Source organism: Aquarana catesbeiana, linkage group LG07 (assembly GCF_042186555.1).
Source record: "Aquarana catesbeiana isolate 2022-GZ linkage group LG07, ASM4218655v1, whole genome shotgun sequence".
Lineage (NCBI taxonomy): Eukaryota > Metazoa > Chordata > Amphibia > Anura > Ranidae > Aquarana > Aquarana catesbeiana.
The window spans coordinates 29,278,967-29,298,096 of NC_133330.1; the positions used below are offsets into that span (position 1 = coordinate 29,278,967).

General features: G+C 42.9%; 1 protein-coding gene across 2 annotated transcripts in view; it reads right to left on the reverse strand.

Moving 5' to 3' along the window:
• The window catches only part of COPG1 (COPI coat complex subunit gamma 1), a 40,476-nt gene that overhangs the window by 6,098 nt on the left and 15,248 nt on the right, over positions 1 to 19,130 (reverse strand). For both annotated transcript variants that reach the window (XM_073591859.1, XM_073591860.1), the window contains exons 6-20: positions 18,922 to 18,997; positions 18,737 to 18,829; positions 16,114 to 16,200; positions 15,868 to 16,025; positions 15,658 to 15,791; positions 13,060 to 13,127; positions 12,252 to 12,440; positions 9,854 to 9,949; positions 8,460 to 8,703; positions 8,301 to 8,376; positions 6,305 to 6,408; positions 6,070 to 6,195; positions 4,145 to 4,213; positions 2,245 to 2,387; positions 1,411 to 1,582 (exon numbers count right to left, since the gene is read on the reverse strand). In XM_073591859.1, coding sequence (XP_073447960.1) covers positions 1,411 to 1,582; positions 2,245 to 2,387; positions 4,145 to 4,213; positions 6,070 to 6,195; positions 6,305 to 6,408; positions 8,301 to 8,376; positions 8,460 to 8,703; positions 9,854 to 9,949; positions 12,252 to 12,440; positions 13,060 to 13,127; positions 15,658 to 15,791; positions 15,868 to 16,025; positions 16,114 to 16,200; positions 18,737 to 18,829; positions 18,922 to 18,997 — 1,835 coding nt within the window. The remainder of the gene's footprint in view (positions 1 to 1,410; positions 1,583 to 2,244; positions 2,388 to 4,144; positions 4,214 to 6,069; positions 6,196 to 6,304; positions 6,409 to 8,300; positions 8,377 to 8,459; positions 8,704 to 9,853; positions 9,950 to 12,251; positions 12,441 to 13,059; positions 13,128 to 15,657; positions 15,792 to 15,867; positions 16,026 to 16,113; positions 16,201 to 18,736; positions 18,830 to 18,921; positions 18,998 to 19,130) is intronic.

A 19,130-nucleotide genomic window follows, 5' to 3' on the forward strand; every position in this document is an offset into this window, starting at 1 on the left:
CAGCGCTGAGCAATAAAGAGAAGCGATGCAATAGGGTTATTTACTAAAGCTGGAGGGTGCACAATCAGTCTACATAGAAACCAATCAGCTTCCAGGTTTTATTGCCAAAGCTTAATTGAACAATCTGAGGTTAGAAGCTGATTGGTTTCTATGCAGAAGTGATACTGATTTTGCACTCTCCAGCTTTAGTACATAAACCCCAGAGTAACATTTAGTTCTTTTAGATCAAAGGAATGAACTTCTGTCTGTAGATGAGGGCAACTTAACCCCTTAAAGACTAAACCCTTTTCTGACACTTGTTAAAATCTTTATTTTTTGCTAGAAAATCACTTCGAACAACTCTCTCTCTCATATACAGATAGATAGATAGATAGATAGATAGATAGATAGATAGATAGATAGATAGATAGAGATCTCTGCTAAAAAAAAAAAAATTTTTAGCAGAGACCCTAGAGAACAAAATGGCGCTCGTTGCAATATTGTATGTCACACTGTATTTGAGCAGCGGTCTTTCAAAGGCAATTTTTTGGGGAAAAAAACACTTCAATGAATAAAAAAATAAAAACGAAACAGTAAAGTTAGCCCAATTTTTTTGTATAATCTGAAAGATGTTACGCCGCGAGAATTGTGAGAGAATCGCGATTTTTATTCTAAGCAAAAAAATAGTGAATCTCATTTTATCTACTTTGTGACCACGGCAGGATTTATAGCTTCTGGTGCATTTAGCGGGCACTACCACCTGCCAAAATGCAACCCACTGAAGTGGTGAAGGGGCTGCACTGCAGCTGCAAGCAATGTGTGCGGTTGCGTTGCCATATGTAGGGGCGGTTAAAACAGGTGGCAAGGAGTAGAGCTGCACAATTCTGGATAAAATGAGAGTCACGATTTTTTTTTTTTTTTTTGCTCAGAATAAAGATCACGATTCTTTACGATTCTCAGTGTAACATCAATCTTTCACATTATACAAAAAGATTGGGCTAACCTCTAGTGTTTAGTTGTTTTCCCAAAAAATTGCTTTTGAAAATGTTTCCTTTTATCTCAGCAATGTTGTGATAAACTTGGCTAACTGCCACTGACATCACCAGGAAAAAAAAAAGGCACATCGCCACTGACAAAAGAGAGCTCTGTGGTGTTTAAAACCACAGAGCTCTCTTCTGTCATCCGCTCAGCGGGTGCCGGCCATAAATCATTGTCTGGGGATCCGCTGATCGGCTTGTGCTGCAGCGAATCGCAGCATAGCCAGAGAAATTCCCCTACCCGGAAGAAGCAGATCCCGTACATTTACGTGATCCGGCGCAGAGGGGGCTGCTCTATGGAAGTATATCTGCCGTAGGCGGTCCCCAAGTGGATAAAAATAATATAAAAACACTGAACATTCCCTTCCTTTAGTAGTTCAAAAATGTTACATACATGCGGAGGGATCATCCTCAGGAATAGAGGTCAGAGTGTAACATGTTCCTGGCTGGTTGTAGGACAACGATTTTACAGGGGTGTAAGAAAGGACCTCATATCCCTCTGTGGGCTCCATCTGTACAGTGACGTTCTCCAGGATCTGGTCGTTCAGTGTGTTGGTACAATCAAACTGCAATAGGAGCATATATCCTGTCACCATTAATCACAATGCCACATTAAATAATCACATTATACTTTATATAGCCAAGAGTTTGTGGACACCTGACCCTTATATATGAGCTTGCTATACATCCCATTCCAAAACCATGACCTATATTATTGAGTTGGAACCCGGTTTGCTGCTATAACAGCTTCCACTCATCTGGGAAAGCTTCCACAAGCTTCTTGGAGAGTGCCTGTAGAAACATGTACTCATTCAGCTAATTTGTAAGGTCAGGTACTGATGTCGGATGAGAAGACCTGGAACACGACCAGCCTTCGTGTTCAACCCAAAAGGTGTTCAGTAGGGGTTAGATTTGGGCTCTGTGCACACTACTCAAGTTCCTCCACACCAAACTCCTCACACCGTGTCTTTGCAGAGCTGGCACAGGGGTATAGACATGTTAGAACAGAGAAGGGCTTTCCTTGAACTGTTGCCACAAGGTAGGAAGCACACAATAGTCTAAAATGTATTTCTATGCTGTAGCATTAAGAAGAGTATTTTTCACTGGAAACATCTGAACTCAATCATTTGGAGGGTCCTCCACAAACCTTTGTTTACTTTATACATTACAGCATGAGTAACTTCTCAGACCAGACGTTCCACAACTTCACCTGCCAAATTAGTCTCACCTGGAAAACTAAGTGATTAGCAAAAGTGTGTTTTGTACAGCGAACCACATATTCGGTCTCAGACTCCGTGAGGGCGACGGGTTCTGCAGAAGACTTAAACAATGGTCCAAGGCTTTTAAATTCCGGTACAGCTGCAAGTTGCTCTGGAACAAAAATAACAGATTTAAATATCAAATCCTTTGCTTAGAACATTCAGTGCATTGCTTATGCTGGTCAGTTAAAAAGTTTCATCTGTTAGCTTTGAATGTGTTTTCCACCCCCAGAAGAATATTGTTAACCACTTAAGGACCAGCCTCGTTTTGGATTTTAGGTGTTTACATGTTTAAAACAGGTTTTTCTGCTAGAAAATTACTTAGAACCCCCAAACATTATATATGGTTTTTCTTCTAACACCCTAGAGAATACAATGGCGGTCATTGCAATACTTTTTTTTGCACCGTATTTGCGCAGCGGTCTTATAAGCGCACTTTTTTTGGAAAAAATTCACTTTTTTGAATAAAAAAAAATAAAAAAACAGTAAAGTTATCCCAATTTTTTTTTATATTGTGAAATATAATGTTACGCCAAGTAAATTGATACCCAACATGTCATGCTTGAAAATTGCGCCCGCTCGTGGAATGGCGTCAAACTTTTACCCTCAAAAATCTCCATAGGCGACGTTTAAAAAATTCTACAGGTTGCATATTTTGCGCTACAGAGGAGGTCTAGGGCTAGAATTATTGCTCTTGCTCTACCGGTCGTGGTGATACCTCATATGTGTGGTTTGACCACCGTTTTCATATGCGAGCGCTACTCGCATATGCGTTCGCTTCTGCGCGCGAGCACGTCGGGACAGGGGGATTTAAAAAATTTTAAAAATTATTTATTTTACAATATTTTATTTTTACACTGTTTAAAAAAAAAAAAATTGTGTCACTTTTATTCCTATTACAAGGAATGTAAACATCCCTTGTAATAGAAAAAAGCATGGCAGGACCTCTTAAATATGAGATCTGGGGTCAAAAAGACCTCAGATCTCATATTTACACTAAAATGCAATAAAAAAAAAAAAAAAAAAAAGTCATTTAGAAAAATGACATTTGAAAAAATATGCCTTTAAGAGGCGTGGACGGAAGTGACGTTTTGACGTCGCTTCCGCCCAGCAGTGTCATGGAAACGAGTGAGCGCCATCTTGGCCTCACTCGTCTCCAGACAAACCACTGAGCAGGACGCGATCGCCTCCGCCGCTACCGACGGCTCCGGTAAGCGGCGGAGGGCACCGGATCGCGGCGGGAGGGGGGGGGGCCCTCTCCCGCCACCGATAAAAGTGATCTCGCGGCGAATCCGCCGCAGGGACCACTTTTATCTGAAAGCCGGCCGCCGCACGAAAACGGGGATACCGGGGTTATGGCAGCTAACTGCTGCCATAACAACGATATCCCCGTTCAAAATTAGGACGTACATAGTCGTGCGGCGGTCGGGAAGTGGTTAAAGGAGAAGTACAGTGAAAGCTTGCTTGGCTGTATTTCTCCTGGGGATTGCAGTTCATTCTGCACTCGAGGCCCGCTGTTGGCTGGCGTCAAAGAGCCGTTCCAGGCTGGGGAAAGATCACAACCATATAGTCAGGATCTGCCCACATGCCTGGACTGGCACCCGGCTCAGCCAAGGCACCCGCTCCTGTCTCCTCCACAGGCCAGCGCTCCAGTGAGTGTGAGGGGGGCAGAGAGTCACCAGCTCTCTGCACTGAGAACTGAGCGATCTGCGGTGTTAGATCGCTCAGTTCTCAATATTAGAGTCGGCGGGGGACCGATGCTGCATCCACCTAGTTAAGTGCGATTCCAAAAAAAAAAAAAAAAAAAAAAAAACCCTATTCCCATACTTCTCTTTTAGATTACCTTGTACACTCGTTCCATCTACTCACCTTGGAATATCTCTTGTCTGGCTGACACCACTTTCTCTGGCTGTTTTACTGTTGCAGCAGTCACATTTTCTAGTAGAAATGAAAGATACTTTATTTGGGGATAGACATTCAAATAAAAGTAATCATATCAAACCTTAAAGTGTAACTTTAGTCAGAAAATGAAGTCCTGCTAGATCACTTCAGGCTGGCCCCTTTTGCAGGTATAGCTATGTAAAACAGTAAAAATAAGTGTCTATACTGTGTAAAATCCAGTAATACACTGTCTCACCCTGCTCTGCACATGCTCAGTTGCTCTCTATTTTTAGGCACTGCAGAGTTTGTAGAGGCCGACCTGCTGACAGCATTAAAGTGGAATTAAACCCTCTTATCCTTTACAGCCAAGGAAGCAGCTTCTTGTTTGATCTGCAACTGCCATGGTGTTGCACATGTGATCAGTTATGAGACCAGCCATTTGATGTGAACCAAAAGAGAGGGATGTGTGCCGTTTAGGCTGTAAAGGGATGATAATCCTCTGCCAACCATTATGAGTGCTGGCCAGGGAAGGAGCTTGTCTCAGCTCCAAACAATAATGTGATGAAGGATGTGTCCCGAAATCCTCAAATCAATGCAAACCCATTAGCAGTGAAGTGAATGGGCAATCTCAAACTGCACTCCTGCCAGGCCATGCCCCAATGCATTTCGCTCCTCCCCTTGAAGCTTAATCATGATTAAGCTCTGAGGGGCAGAGCAAAAACGCATTGGGGACATGGCCAGATGGGAGTCCAGGCTGAGACTGCCATTCACTTCACCACTAACAGGTCTGCACTGATCTGCGGCTTTCGGGACACATCCTTCACCAGCCATTTGATGGGTTGGCAATTTTGTTGAAGACGCAAGCAAATGTGACAGTTATCAATCCCGGCATGCCAGGAATGCAACTGTTTTTTTAAACCGTTAAATTGATGGGTTTAGCTCCACTTTATGATCTACTGTTGGTAGTCTGGGCTTCAGCAAAATGGCAGCCTCCAGCAAGCAAAAACAGGAACAATGCTGGAGGAGCACACTCATTTTGGTAGCATAATTATTAATATGGAATGTATGTTCCTGGCTAAAAACATTAATTTTTTATCAAGTTTGGTAGGGGTAAAGTTCCACGTTCAGACCTAAATACAGACAAAAAGCCGGAACAACAACAATCCAATCTCAAGATGGAGTCTACAAAACTTTAGGAGTTTAAAAAGTAAACTGATGTGTGCAGAAACTAGAAGGTGCCACAACATAATCCAGAGGCTGATCTATCAACTTGCAACATTTGCATTAAAGGGGTTGATCGACTAAAATCAAAAAGATTTTGAGTGCAAAATCTGGTGCAGCTCTGCAAAAAAGGGTAAAGAGTTCTTTTTTTTGGGGGGAGGGGTGGGTGCAAGATTTCAGCACAGTGCCAATCAGTATTGTCCAGACAGAGGGTCAGGGGTCATGCAGTCTCATAGGACAGTAAGAGGAGAATGTAAACTCCTCCTACAAGCTTTAACCAGACACTGATAGAAGTCACAAGACTGCTATATACTGATAAGAAAAAAGGTATTTAGCAGTTTATATTTACTAAAATAATTGTAATTCCATGTTCTGTGTACAGATATAGTGAATGCAGAGTCCTGGGTTTAGTAACAGTTTAATGCAAGGAATGCATGAAGGTAAAAAATGTTTAGGCTTTAGAACCACTATAACCTGCACTTTACAGAGAACACTAAATAATGCACTCTACTCCCTGACCCAAAGTTAAAGGAATTTATCATCTTGTAGCAGTTAGACACACACGGCTCAGGACTAATGTGGTCAGAAACCAATTAATCCACCAGTGTTTTGCTAGACTGTTTTATGACACAAATGTGTTGAATATCTTAATACTAGGAAACATTTTATACATGTATATATGGACACTGTACCTGTTCGCTGCTCCGTCATTGGTGCTGTGGCCAGTGGCACAGACTTGAGGTCAAATGGCTTCTCTGAAGGCTCCAGGGTGTACTGCTGCAGTGCCCGTTCCAGCCCAGGGATGGACACGGTCAACCCTGAAAAATAAAGCATTGTCATATCACTCAGGTTATGACCTCATTTTATTTAATTTTATCTCTATGGCAGACAGATTAGGAAATCTAGCAGACCCATTTACATACATACCATTTAGGATATAGGAAGAGTTGAGGGCTTTCTGTCTTTGTTCCAGGATGTTCAGATAGAATGTTGCTCGGTCCCTCACTTCATTGTCATCATCCATCATACACCTGTACAGGGGCAAAGAGACTTCTAATTAAAGCGGGACTTCACCCACAAGGGGTCTTGGCATATCGTTTTTTTTGGGGGGGGGGGGAAATACCTGGTTCTGACAGATACCCGCTCCCACTTCTGGTCGGATCGCCGCGTCGATCGGAGCAGAAGTTTGACCCCTCTTCTCCCGCAGCCTTCTGGGATACATCACAGGTCCCAGAAAGCTGCTGGAACATTCCTTAAAGTGCAGCAGGGCTCGTGTATGGGCAGTGGGAAGCCGGCTTCCCAGAAAAAATATGCCGGCGCCTGGACCTGAAGAGACGGCTCGGGTAAAGACCACGCTGCATATCTCTGGCCAGGTAACGGTCATTATTAAAAGTCAGCAGCTATAGTATTTGTAGCTGCGGACTTTTATTGTTTGTTTCTAGGGGGAAGAACCGCTTTAACCATTTGACCTCTGGAAGGTTTACCCCCCATTCATGACCAGGCCATATTTTGTGATATGGCACTGCATTATTTTAACTGAAAATTGCGCGGTCATGCAATGCTGTAGCAAAATAAAATTCATGTTTTTTTTCCCACAAATAGAGCTTTCTTTTGGTGGTATTTGATTACCTGTGGGTGTTTTTTTTTTTTTCCCCCGCTATAAAACAACAAAAAAAAATTTTTTTGTCAATTTTGGGGGGAAAAAAAAAATTTTTTCTTTCTGCTATAAAACATATCCAATAAAAAATTTAAATTTAGGCCAAATATGTATTCTGCTACATTTTTTTTGTTAAAAAAATCCCAATAAGCGTTTATTGATTGGCTTGCACAAAAGTTATAGTGTCTACAAACTATGGGATCAACTCTATATAAAATGCCCGTTGTTTTGGTACAGGATGTCCCAGATGTACATTCACAACAAGCCACGCTTCTGCCGAGCCCTTGTTCTTTTGATGAGCTTTATTTCCCCCCACAGAGTACAGTATATTGAGCCTAATCCTTGCAGCCGGGGCTGCTAGTAGAAATCACGGGGCCTCGAACAGCCTACCTGACAGGGTCCCCCTCCCTGAAGAGAGATCCAAATGTTGACTGCTCTTTAGAGAGCAAAGCATATTTGAATAAGTCCTTCATTTTTTTTTTCTAGAATTTAATTTTAGTTTTCTGTTGGGGGGCCTTTAGTGAAATATCAGGGGTCTACATAGACCCCTGATGTTTTACATTTGAAACAGAGCAAGGCACTGAGGACAGATTTCTCAATCCCTTGCTCTGCAGCCTCGGCTGTACTGGACAATGAATGAATGGGAAGTGCTCTGTGCTGAGAGGCTTCCTGTTCATTCACAGACTGATGCATAGTAAACAAAGTCTACTATGCTTCAGTGACGAATGGACACAGAAATGATTGGTACCAATTGCTCACCATTTTCATTCAAGAAAGGAAGGGGTCAATAAATATGACAGGGGGGGGGGGGGGGGGGGCAGACAGCAGGTGTTAGAGGGGCGCAGATCCTAGAATTGATCTCCCTGCAGCACAGCCTGAGGAAGAAAGGAATAGAAGCCAGTGCTGCAGGGGATCCATAAGAGTCACAAGTGTCAGCAATAGGGCAGTACAGCCAGTCCCCCTGCCCGTCCTGTACTTGGCCCCAGCCCCATCAGTTCAAAAGGTGGGCCAGTACAGGAGGACCGGCTGTACTGCCTCATCTGCGACCCTGCTTGCAGCCATACCATGCTAGCACCTCCTCCGACAACTATCACTTACATTGGGGTTTAATGATCAAGGTGTGCTCATCAGGCGTTAAACTTTGGGCAGTATAGTGTACTTTCTATCCTTTTCAGTCCCAATAGCAGGGATGCTTGTTAACCAACCTCAGTGGGGTCAGCCATGATGCAGAATGGGTACATTTTTCAGGAAAATCAGTTCACCTACCTTCTTAATAGTACCAAGATGCTGGGCAGCACATCTTCGTTTTGGGCACCGAATTTGGCTAGAGCACTGACAGCACCTATTGAATATAATCAGAATGTGAACAACGATTCCTGGAGTACAATCAGATTGATTAGCAGAAAGATACGAGTTACAGCCCACCTGCTCGAACCTCCTCATTCTCGAGGATGACCCGATTGTAGATGAATCGGATGTACTTAGACGGGTTGGCAGTTCTTGGTCCCTCCTGTCCCAGCAGGTGAAGGATGCGGGTGGCCAGGACAGTGAACTCACAATCCTCTATGAACTCACAGAGATGTGACAGCCCCGTCTCTTTGCTCTCTGGATTCTCCTCAATGATGCTGATGATACAATCTACTATGGCTCGCTTGTATTCAAACCCACCCTGTCAATACATTGAATATACCATTACAAGAATAGAAGGGAATTCCTTTACGCGACATAACTATATGGATTACTGTCTGACCCCTTACTTCCTGGGTGGTCAGTAGGACAGAAAAAAAAAAAAAAAAAAAAAAAAAAAAAATGGAAATCTACCCTTTATGGATACACAATAAAAACCCGACAAAAAAAAAAAAAAAAAAAAACCAGAAGAAGAAGTGGGAAAACCCCTTAAAATTAGTGGTGCACCAAAATTTAAATTCAGCTTCTGAAACTGAGAATTCAGCATGCACTTGGCCGAAAACCAAAATGGACAGTTTTTTTTTTTTCCATTTTTGTATTAATGTGGCTGGTGTTTTTGCATCGACGTCCAGGGGACGCAATTTTGCATTGAAGTCAAAGGGACACAGCATGCCATTATTCGCACTTTTTTTTTATGAAATCGGCAAAACGTCGGATAACCCTATTTTTGGCAGCCAATACTTCGAAGCATCCCTACTTAAAATATTATGCAATTGGATAAAGCATAAATAGAAGATGTATAGAGAAAAAACAAATGGCGGAACCCAATAAATCGTTCAGATTCTGCAGCGCTCGTCCTCATGAAAGGAACCTATAACCCCATTATCTTCTGTCTGTACGTGCAGTTTGAAAGTTTTGAGTCCACAACAAAATTGTCCATCACTGCACTCTGTTAATGTACTTCACGATCACAAATGTTCCCAATGGCTTCAGCCTAGTCTTCACTCAAGGATAAACACCCCCCTAACACATTTCACCCAGGCACCTTAATCATAAAAGGCCACTACAATTAAGTCGCAATTAAGTAAACAGAATGAAATGCATTAGGGGGTGTTCTCCCATGGGTGGAGACAAGGCTGAGGCCATGTCACAGACCTGTGACCATGGAGTGCGGAGATGCGCCATTTTCCCGTGTACTGACTACTGAGCTAAAGGAGCCTTACAAGCTAAAACCAACACTTGGTAGCAGTTACTGAACCAGCCAGCAGAACATACTGGGGTATTTGAGCAGTACTTTTTTTTTTCTTTTTTTTTTTTTTTTAAGCGTTTTGGCTGGATACATCACTGCTCACTATGGGGGACACAATTGTGCAAGTTATGACCTGCTGATTATCAAGTTTCAATAAATTTACCTCTTCACGAAGCATAGTGAACAAGAAGTTCATCATAACGGCATGCTTGCGAGGATACTTGTGACACAGAGCGCTGATCGCCTGTACAACAACCACCTGGAAGAAAAAAAAAAAATGTCCACAAATGAAAAAAAAAAACAACTCACCATTACATTAAATATCTAATTATTGAAAGTACTTTAAAAAAGAGATGCTGTTACTAGAAGTTATATATGCATGTTATGTACCTGTAAAAACCTCAGTTGTGTACACAGCTAAAAGGCCTGAGACTGCTGCTGGGAGTCATCATCTTGAATGTAATGTCTGCAGCCCTGGCAGACTCAGAGCTGTCATTCAAGTATAACTATAAAGTATTCACCTTTGCTCAAAAAAAGGTAATGTTAAGAGGTGTGGGGGTGGGGGGGGGTGGGGGGGCAGAGCAGGTGGGCCAGCAAAGATTAATTTGACACTCCAGAAGGTGATTGTAGCCATATTAATGCATTATTATAACAAAACTGGATATGGTCTTTTTTTTTTTTTTTTGCAAAATTTAAATTTTCAGGGGACAAGTTTTGAGGACCTGTCCTCTTCTTCCAAGATCCATTCTGGGCCATCTTCTTCCTCTAAGGTCTAAGGGGACTTTAGAAAAAGTGGGTATGTCTCAATCAAAAGCTTCTTCTGAAAATGTAACTTAATACAATTAAAGAAAGCGTAGTTCCAGTCTTTTTTTGTGTTTATTAAAAGTCAGTAGCTACAAAAAGTGTATCTGCTGACTTCTAACACACACTCACCTGTCCCATGACCCAGCGATATGGCCGCCTGAACCCTCGGTCCTCTCCCCGGCATTAAAACTGTGGGCAGCAGGTTGTGACAGCTTGTGGCTTCACAGCCAGGTGCGCACTGTGCATGCGTGAGACGAGCTGCGCCTCCTTAATAGTCAGGCAATCTTCTGGGATGCGTGACGTGTCCCAGAAGATTGCAGGGAGGAAGGGGAAGAGGAATACTTCAGTTTGGATCACCTAGGCGGTACCCGGTTCCTCCCCAAAAAAATGACATGCCAATTGTGGCATAGAAAAGGGGGGGGGGATGCTTAAAGCAGAACTTTCCCTTTTGGGTGGAGCACCGCTTAAAAAAAAAAAAAAAGTGTATCAGGGACAGTACTCACAAGAGCGCCATCTGCAGGCTATTTCTTTTTAAACATTGATATAATTTCACTGTACAGTACTACTAATCTATATTTCATGCAATTTCTTTTTTTCTTTTCCATAATTTTTTAATGTTTTCTGGATAATTTGTACAAACAACCTGACCTATAGTTGGATTAATGGTCACATTACAGGGAAGTTTCTGGCTGGAGAAATGATGTTCCTGCGTATATAAGAAGTGTACAAAAGTAGAAAAAAAAAAAAAAAGGAATTTAATTTGCATAGCACTGTGCTAAAATATAGCCAGACTGTTGTCTTGTTTAATGCCCTTATTAGGTTCAATGCTTCCCTTGGGCAGACCCTCTAAGCCAAGACCACCTTTAACCTCTTCAATACCGGGCACTTTCACCCCTTCCTTCCCAGACCAATTTTCAGCTTTCAGCGCTCTCAGATTTTCAATGAGAATTGCACGGTCATGCAACACTGTACCCAAATTAAATTTTTATCATTTTGTTCACACTAACAGAGCTTTCTTTTGGCGGTATTTATTCACCACTTGGGTTTTTTGGGTTTTTTTGCGATAAACGAAAAAAGAGCGAAAATTTAGGAAAAAAAAAAATTTCTACTTTCTGCTTTAAAAGAAATCCAATCAAAATCAAAAATTTAGAACACAATGTATTCGGCTACATATCTTTGGTAAAAAAAAAAATCCCAATAAGTGTATAATAATTGGTTTGTGTGATCACGGACACATGTACGCAGATGTCAGATGATTTTACTGGAAGATATGTGGGACAGGTGTTTTTACTGTGGGGGACACTATTGTGGGGACTAGGCCAGTGATCTGTGTGGTTAAAAAAAAAAAAAAAAAAAAAAAAAAAAAAAGGAAGGGGGGAGCTCATATTTACTGATCACCGCTAGATGCAATGATCCGCTCTGACAACTTCCGTGTGAGGAGACGGAGACCAATCGCCAGCTCTCTATTTACATCACATGATGGCTGCGATTGGACACGCCATCATGTGATCAGGAGGGCCAATCACAGAGTCCTCCTGCCTATCTGAGATACTTTGAGCCCAGGCGACACGAGAGCATCTTGATCGCGTGGCCGTGCGATCCCGCTCCTTCTTAGGGACGTTCCTGAATGTCCACTCAGAAGGAGGAAGCCGTATATATGTGCAGTGGTCGGGTGGGAAGTGGTTAAGCAACAGGTATTTGTGGTAAATTGCTGAAATCAAAGCCTAAACAGTACTGATTACATTAAAACTCCAAACCTTGAACTCGTCTGAGATTTCTGACATGAAGGATGAGATCTGTTTCATGAGCCGATCAATACTGCTCTCACTTCCTGTCTTCAGCAGCGTAGTAATGGCCAAGGTAGCGATACTGCGGTTTGAATCCGTTACCAGATTTTCCAGGTCCAGGTTGCAGGCCGTTACAGCTGATGGATGTTTCATGGCCACCTACCGAATATGAGATATTAGGGTACAATGGATGGACGGTCTTCAAGAGATTAAACAAATGATATAAATCAGCCCTGGTTTACACTGTTGCAATGCAGGAAACGCACAAGATTTTCTGTGTTTCCCAGGATTGCACCGCTCGGCAATCGCACTGTATCCATGCAATCTGCTGCGAGTGTCAATGTTAGATTAACAACACCCCAGAACAGACTGCAAAAGGCAGTGCGATTGCCAGAATCGCATCGTATGGGTGTGAACACCCATGTGATGCGATTCAGGTGCAGAGAAAAAAAAAAAAAATGGGCCCTGCACCATTTTGGTGCGCATGCTATGCAATTTGAGCCATACAAAATGTATGGCTCAAATCCTGTGTGAATCACATGCAGTGTTTTACACGCACCAGTGTGTACCTAGACTGAAGGGAGATGACACATCTCTATATCCTGATCCAGCCCCACATACTTTCTTCAAAATCTGATCTTTGGAAACATTATCCAACACTCAACAGCTAAACAAGTCGCTGAAATCTGATTGGTTGTTATGCGTTAGGCAGACATTTTATGGATTAGCCCTAGCATCCTCTCCATTAACCAAAATTTTCCAAACTGGAGCAGATTACCTTGTTAAGGGTCCTGACAGCGGCATAGCGAAGAGCAGCTTTGGGGGAACTGCAGAAGAGCTGTAACACTAATAAAAAAAAATAAAGGTAAGCAGAATAGATGAAATGATGCAACCAGCAACATCGGTAAGGGATTATACCAATAACAACACTAGCTGATAAAATGGCAACCTCCTCCAAGTCATTTACTCAGATATCAGGGCCCTCCGATTCTTCCTGTATTGTAACTGTACTGTCTGTCCTCATGTTGCAAAGCGCTGTGCAAACTAGTGGCATTATTTAAATCCTGTATAATAATTATTTATAGAATATCCTTTACACAGAGCTTGGCGTGCTGTGTAACTAGACAAAGCATTGAGGGTTCCCAAGAATCCCTATGCTCTGCTTGGAAAATACTCAGCTGTGTGCAAATGTGCTCATTTGCGCTCAAGTGTTGGACCGCATGTTGCTCATCGAGCCCCTGATAGCAATAACATGTACTGAAAGTAACTGTGGTGGCTTTGCCTCCCTTGGGGCACCTTCATTAATTGTTCAGCCAAAGGCCTCACTATCTGATCTAACCAGAGCGAAGCCCTGCCGCTACCATTTGAGGGTCTCACATCAGCTTGTCCCAGTATTGAGTGAAAGTCCTAGACGAGTGATGGCGAACCTTGGCACCCCAGATTTTTTGAAACTACAATTCCCATGATGTTCAACTACACTGCAGTGTAGTTGAGTATCATGGGAAATGTAGTTCCAAAACATCTGGGGTGCCAAGGTTCGCCATCACTGGTCTAGGACTTGGTATATAAAAAGTGATACAAAAAAGACGCCACTTGCTCCCATCTATAGCTGGCTATCACAGTAAGAAGCATTGGAAAACTATCAACAGGTACAAACCAGGCCAAGAATAAATCCAAGGGAAAAAACAAACTTAACTTACCACCAGCCCGCAGGGGGTAAGTTAAGCTTGGTTTTTCCCTTGCATTCATCCTTGGCTTTGTTTGTACCTGTTGTTAGCCTTCCAATGCTTCTTACTGCGATAGCCAGCTATAGATGGGAGCAAGTGGCGTCTTTTTTGTATCACGGTTGTGTTTTTTGGTACGGCAACGCACTGACACCTTTGCAGCCATTGTGCTTAATGCTGGGTGTTCAGTGTGCCCCTGTACCTTTAAGAAGGGGTGGCTCCCCTTCAGTCCACCTGCTCTCATGTATTCATCAGAATGCATGGTCCTCCACTGTGGAGACACTTATAAATTAGTGTTAGGTACCACAGATATCAGGGTGCCTTGACGAGGCTCTGTGGCTTACGCATGCGTTTGCAAATGTGTGCAGACTCAACCCCTGCTTTTAACGCATACTGTTACACAGTGTATTTGGTTGTCTGCGGGCTGGTCGGTAAGTTGAGCTTGTTTTTTCCCTTGGATTTATCCTTGGCCTTGTTTGTACCTATATAAAAATTGTACATCTGGAATTAAGGGATTCCCTGGGTACACAGGAAACCAAATGTAAACTTTCCCCCACTGCATCTATAACCAAAAACATGGAGGCTGAAACTACCATTTTTTTTTTAGGAGCAGCTAGTCATAGTCTCATTTTTTTTTCAATGTTTCCAGTAGTATTAACATTTAAAAAGGCAAATGGACAAATGGTTTCCTTATTAACCACTTCAATACTGGGCACTTTCACCCCCTTCCTGACCAGGCCAATTTTCAGCACCATCACACTTTGAATGACAGTTGAATTAAACTTTTATCATTTTTTTTGAGACAGATGGAGCTTTGTTTTGGTGGTATTTAATCACCACTGGATTTTTATTTTTTGATAAACAGACGAAAAAAAGACCAAAAATTTAGAAAAAAAAAAAAAGTTTTTGTTTTTTAGTTTGTTATAACATTTTTCCCTATCACTGATGAGCACTGATGAGGAGGTACTGATTGGCACTGTTGGGGTTGCACTGATGATTTAGAGTTAGGGGGTTAGAGGGGAATTCCCTCAAATGGGGACAGAGAAAGCAATAAAAAGACTTTTTTTTTTTTTTTTTTTTTTTAGTACACCGACAGCCTTCCACCCCCCACAGATGATCGTGATCCAATCAAAGAGGTTCCCAACCATGTGATCACTATGACAGTTATGACATAGAGATCACATGCATGCTGGAAGCTTCACTGACAACCTAAGTTTTAAAGTGATTGTAAACCTCAGACATAAAATATGAACAAAGCCTATAGTGTGTACTTGTCTCAATCTAGAGCACTAAGTGTCACTTCTGTCTGCTGCTTCATTCCTCTTCTATTTGCATGAGTGTATTTCTGACAGGTTCCTGACATCAAGAGAAAAAAGGTGACGGGGGGGAGGGGGGGGGATCTCCAGCACGCGGCCTGTGATTGACAGCCTTAGCTCTGTTCCTGTCTGCGGGGGGGTTAAATCTGAAAGTGAACCCATCCAGCTTTAGGTCAGGAATTTGCAAACTTCATGCAGATGGTAACACTGGGGAAACTAAACTCAGGTCTCCAGTGCTGCAAAGCTTTTGTTATAAACACTAACCCAACATGCTATCCATATTAGGTTTGATTTTAATAAAAAAAAACATAGAACCTGCCAACAGAGGTCACTAACCGGACACGGCGGGTGCCAGCTCCTTAGCAGTGCAGGAGGGAAGGTTGACGATGGCGGAGGCAGCTTCATAAACGACCATTTCATGTTTGTTTCTCAGGCAGCTCTCGATGAAATCAAACAAAGGACTGTCCCGGCTGAAAGAGAAGATACAAACTCACTCACAAATCTTTCCCAAATAACGTCTAAGCGATGCATGGCCGAGCCTCTTACTTTCCATCCTCCTCTTCTAACAGCTTGCTGGCCACCCGGATCATCATGCAGTAAGCGAAAGGCGACTTCAGCCCGTGACGCATGAACTTACTCAGCATCTTGTTAACAGACAGGCGGTCGTTTTTACGTACGTGGTAGAGCAATCCAAGAGCGTGATACTGAAGGAAGAAAAAGAGCACTTGCCTTCATTTTCACAAGAAACAAGCTGGAAAGAAAAAGCTACAAAATGTCACAGACATCACTCACCTGCACCATCATGTTATCACTGGATGCAGCCTCTTGGGCCTCATTAACCCAGCGTTTTACGACATCAAAACTGGTCTTCAACAGGTGCTACAGGACAGAGGAGAATGAGAAATGTACTATAAATTAAATTTTACCATGTAATAGTAACCCCCCCCCCCCCCCATTTGTGCCTCACGTCTGTGACGAGGATACCTGTCATTAAGGATGAGCTCCGTCATGTTCGCACACTCCACGTGCCGAGCCCGCCAGGAAGTCGGCACTTTGCTGCGCTAATCACAGGCAGTGAGACATTTCCCGATCCCTGCAGCTGCACATCAGGAAATGTCTCACTGCCTGTGATTAGCGCAGCGCTGTGCCGACTTCCTGGCGGGCTCGGCACGTGGAGTGTGCGAACACGCCGGAGCTCATCCTTACCCGTCATCAATCATGCCTTTTCTCCCCTGCAAAGCCAAAATAATTGATATCTGATTGGTCACTTTGTATAACACTTCTTACTGAATTATTTAAAGCGAGCCTTGCAGTAGAATGCAAGATCCGCTGACACTGTCCAGGCCCTCTCCCCCTTCACAAATCACCTAATAACCTAGTGTTACTAAACCCACAGCAGTAAAATCAGTCTGTATATGCAGTAAAGCATGCTTGTTATATTCACCGTGGAACCTAAGGGGTTAATCCTGTACATTGTGTAAAAATGCTGTTTGATCCTGTCTTCTCTGATTCGCCCCTTCTTTTACTGTCCCCAATCCATCTCCTAATAAGACAGAGCCCTAGAAGGCACTCTGTTACTGCCATAAGGCTGTTCCCGCATATTTCCGATGAATAGAAATGGTCAGGTGGGGGGGGGGGACTGGACTGAAAATCTGGGGGGGGGGGGGGGGCACATGTGGGTCACAGTGTGATCCCTTTAGGCGTGGCGTGCGTGTGTCCCCTCAGGACCAACCGGAACAGAACTCAAAATTATACATCAACTTCCCCAAGTTCCACCCATAGAAATGCGGTACATTCAGCCACTACTAGCTCTATATAGATTGGATTCATGACTCAGAATAAACCTTCAGGGGGATAGATATCACTGATGAATGCCTTACAACCGTTGTTAATGTGATGTACTATTCTAAGGTTATATTTTCTATGGTTCATACCCTACCGAAGGGCTATGTAGGCTCTCGGATGGGGATAATTGATGTATCGCTGTATTACATTATTGTTTAAACTTTTCAATAAAAATGCCGAACAAGAAGTCACTCTGCACATGCTCAGTTTGGTGTGTATTACTAGAGGTTTTTTTTTTTGGGGGGGGGGGGGATGCATGTGATCAGCACAGGGCCAATCAGCACTGTCCAGACAGAGGGTCAGGGGTCCTGCAGCCTCATAGGACACTCAGAGGAGAATGAAAACTCCTCCTACAAGCTTTAACCGACACTAGAAGTCATAAGACTGCTATATACTGCTGATGAGAAAAAGGTATTTATCATTTTATATTTACTAAAATAATTGCATCTCCATGTTCTGTGTACTCTGGGAGACCAGATATAGTGAATGCAGGATCCTGGGTTTAGTAACACTTTAATGAGGTAGTGCAAAGTTTAAAGTGCTCGTGTACACCTTTACAGAAAATCTGTAAAAGGTGACCCAACACCGGACCTCCTCCTCCACTGATTGGCCAGCATAGACACATGGGTGACCAATTAGAATCTGGTCTGGTCTGTACTGGCAGCGCTGGATGGAGAGGAGGGAAAGCAGCAGGGATTTCAAATCCACGGACTGGTAGAGCAGGTTGGGGAGCCTTGACAGCTTGTGATCATGTGAGGGAAGTACAGCTGGACCCGAGGGGGTGGGGAGGGCGTGTTCGGTCACCTTTACAGATTTTCTAGTGCTAGGTGAATTAACACTTTAAAGCTGAAGTTTCATCTGTTTATATTTTGATTATCCTGGTCACCCCCCCCCCCCCCCCCCCACCCATCAACATTCTAATGACACTTTTTTTTTTTTTTTTTTTTTTTAAATAAAAAGTTTCTGCTTTCATTTCATGCCTTATTTTAGATTCAGCTTTCTCATCACTAGGTCTCTGTTGGGAGGGTCTGGCAGGATGCTTTCTTGGAACACCATTGCGCCCTGCTTCAGTACTTCTCTCAAGAGACCTCAGCCCTGATGTTGAGCGATGGGCTGGCTCTTGGGAGGAATTATGTAAAAAAATTGAATGCCTTGATGTAAATCATAGAGTGGACGTTCCCAGGCAGGCTTCATTGGCATGCAGACCACTTACATGTGATGCTGAATCTTCAAGGTTCAAAGAACTGAAATCCAATGAATGTAAAAGGGCAAACTAGAGACAGTCAGGCTGGGGAGGAAAGAGCTAGATGATGCTGAATTTCCTCCAGCCAGGAAATGAGGCGGGGCTCTATCTGACTTACTGCAACTTCTAATGCACATCGTGAGAAGCTCACAGTATGCAGTGAAATCAGAGTAAGTGATTTCAGTACAGGACAGTACAACTGTAAAAGACTGAAGATAAAGCTTGAGTTCAGCTTTAATCTGGCCTCCATTTACGCTTTAAATTCTGAACTGAAATATTGCATTTCCACCATAAAATAAAAGAGACGAGGAGTACAGAGACATTTACCAGAGAGGAGACCAGGGCAGAGCTGGATACGCTGGGCACCTTGTCCACAATAGCCTGTTTCATGTATCGCTCGATGGCCTGCAGCATGGTGCTCTATACAAACACAGACATTACATTAGAACACATCACCAATTCCTATTGTTCATCTGAAAAGGACAATAAAGCTGGAAAATCAAACAACGTACATCTGTGATCTTACACAGCGCTCTGACGGCCGGACCTCTGTAACTGTCGTCTTTCCCCGTCATGTCTTTGGTTAAACTGTGGGAAAAAAAAAAAAAAAAAAATTTAAAAGTAACAGTTTTAAAAAGTCACTTGTATTTTCAGACATTTATCCACCGTACACTCAGTTCTATAAGTTTACATGCATCTTTAACCACTTGCCGACCAGCCG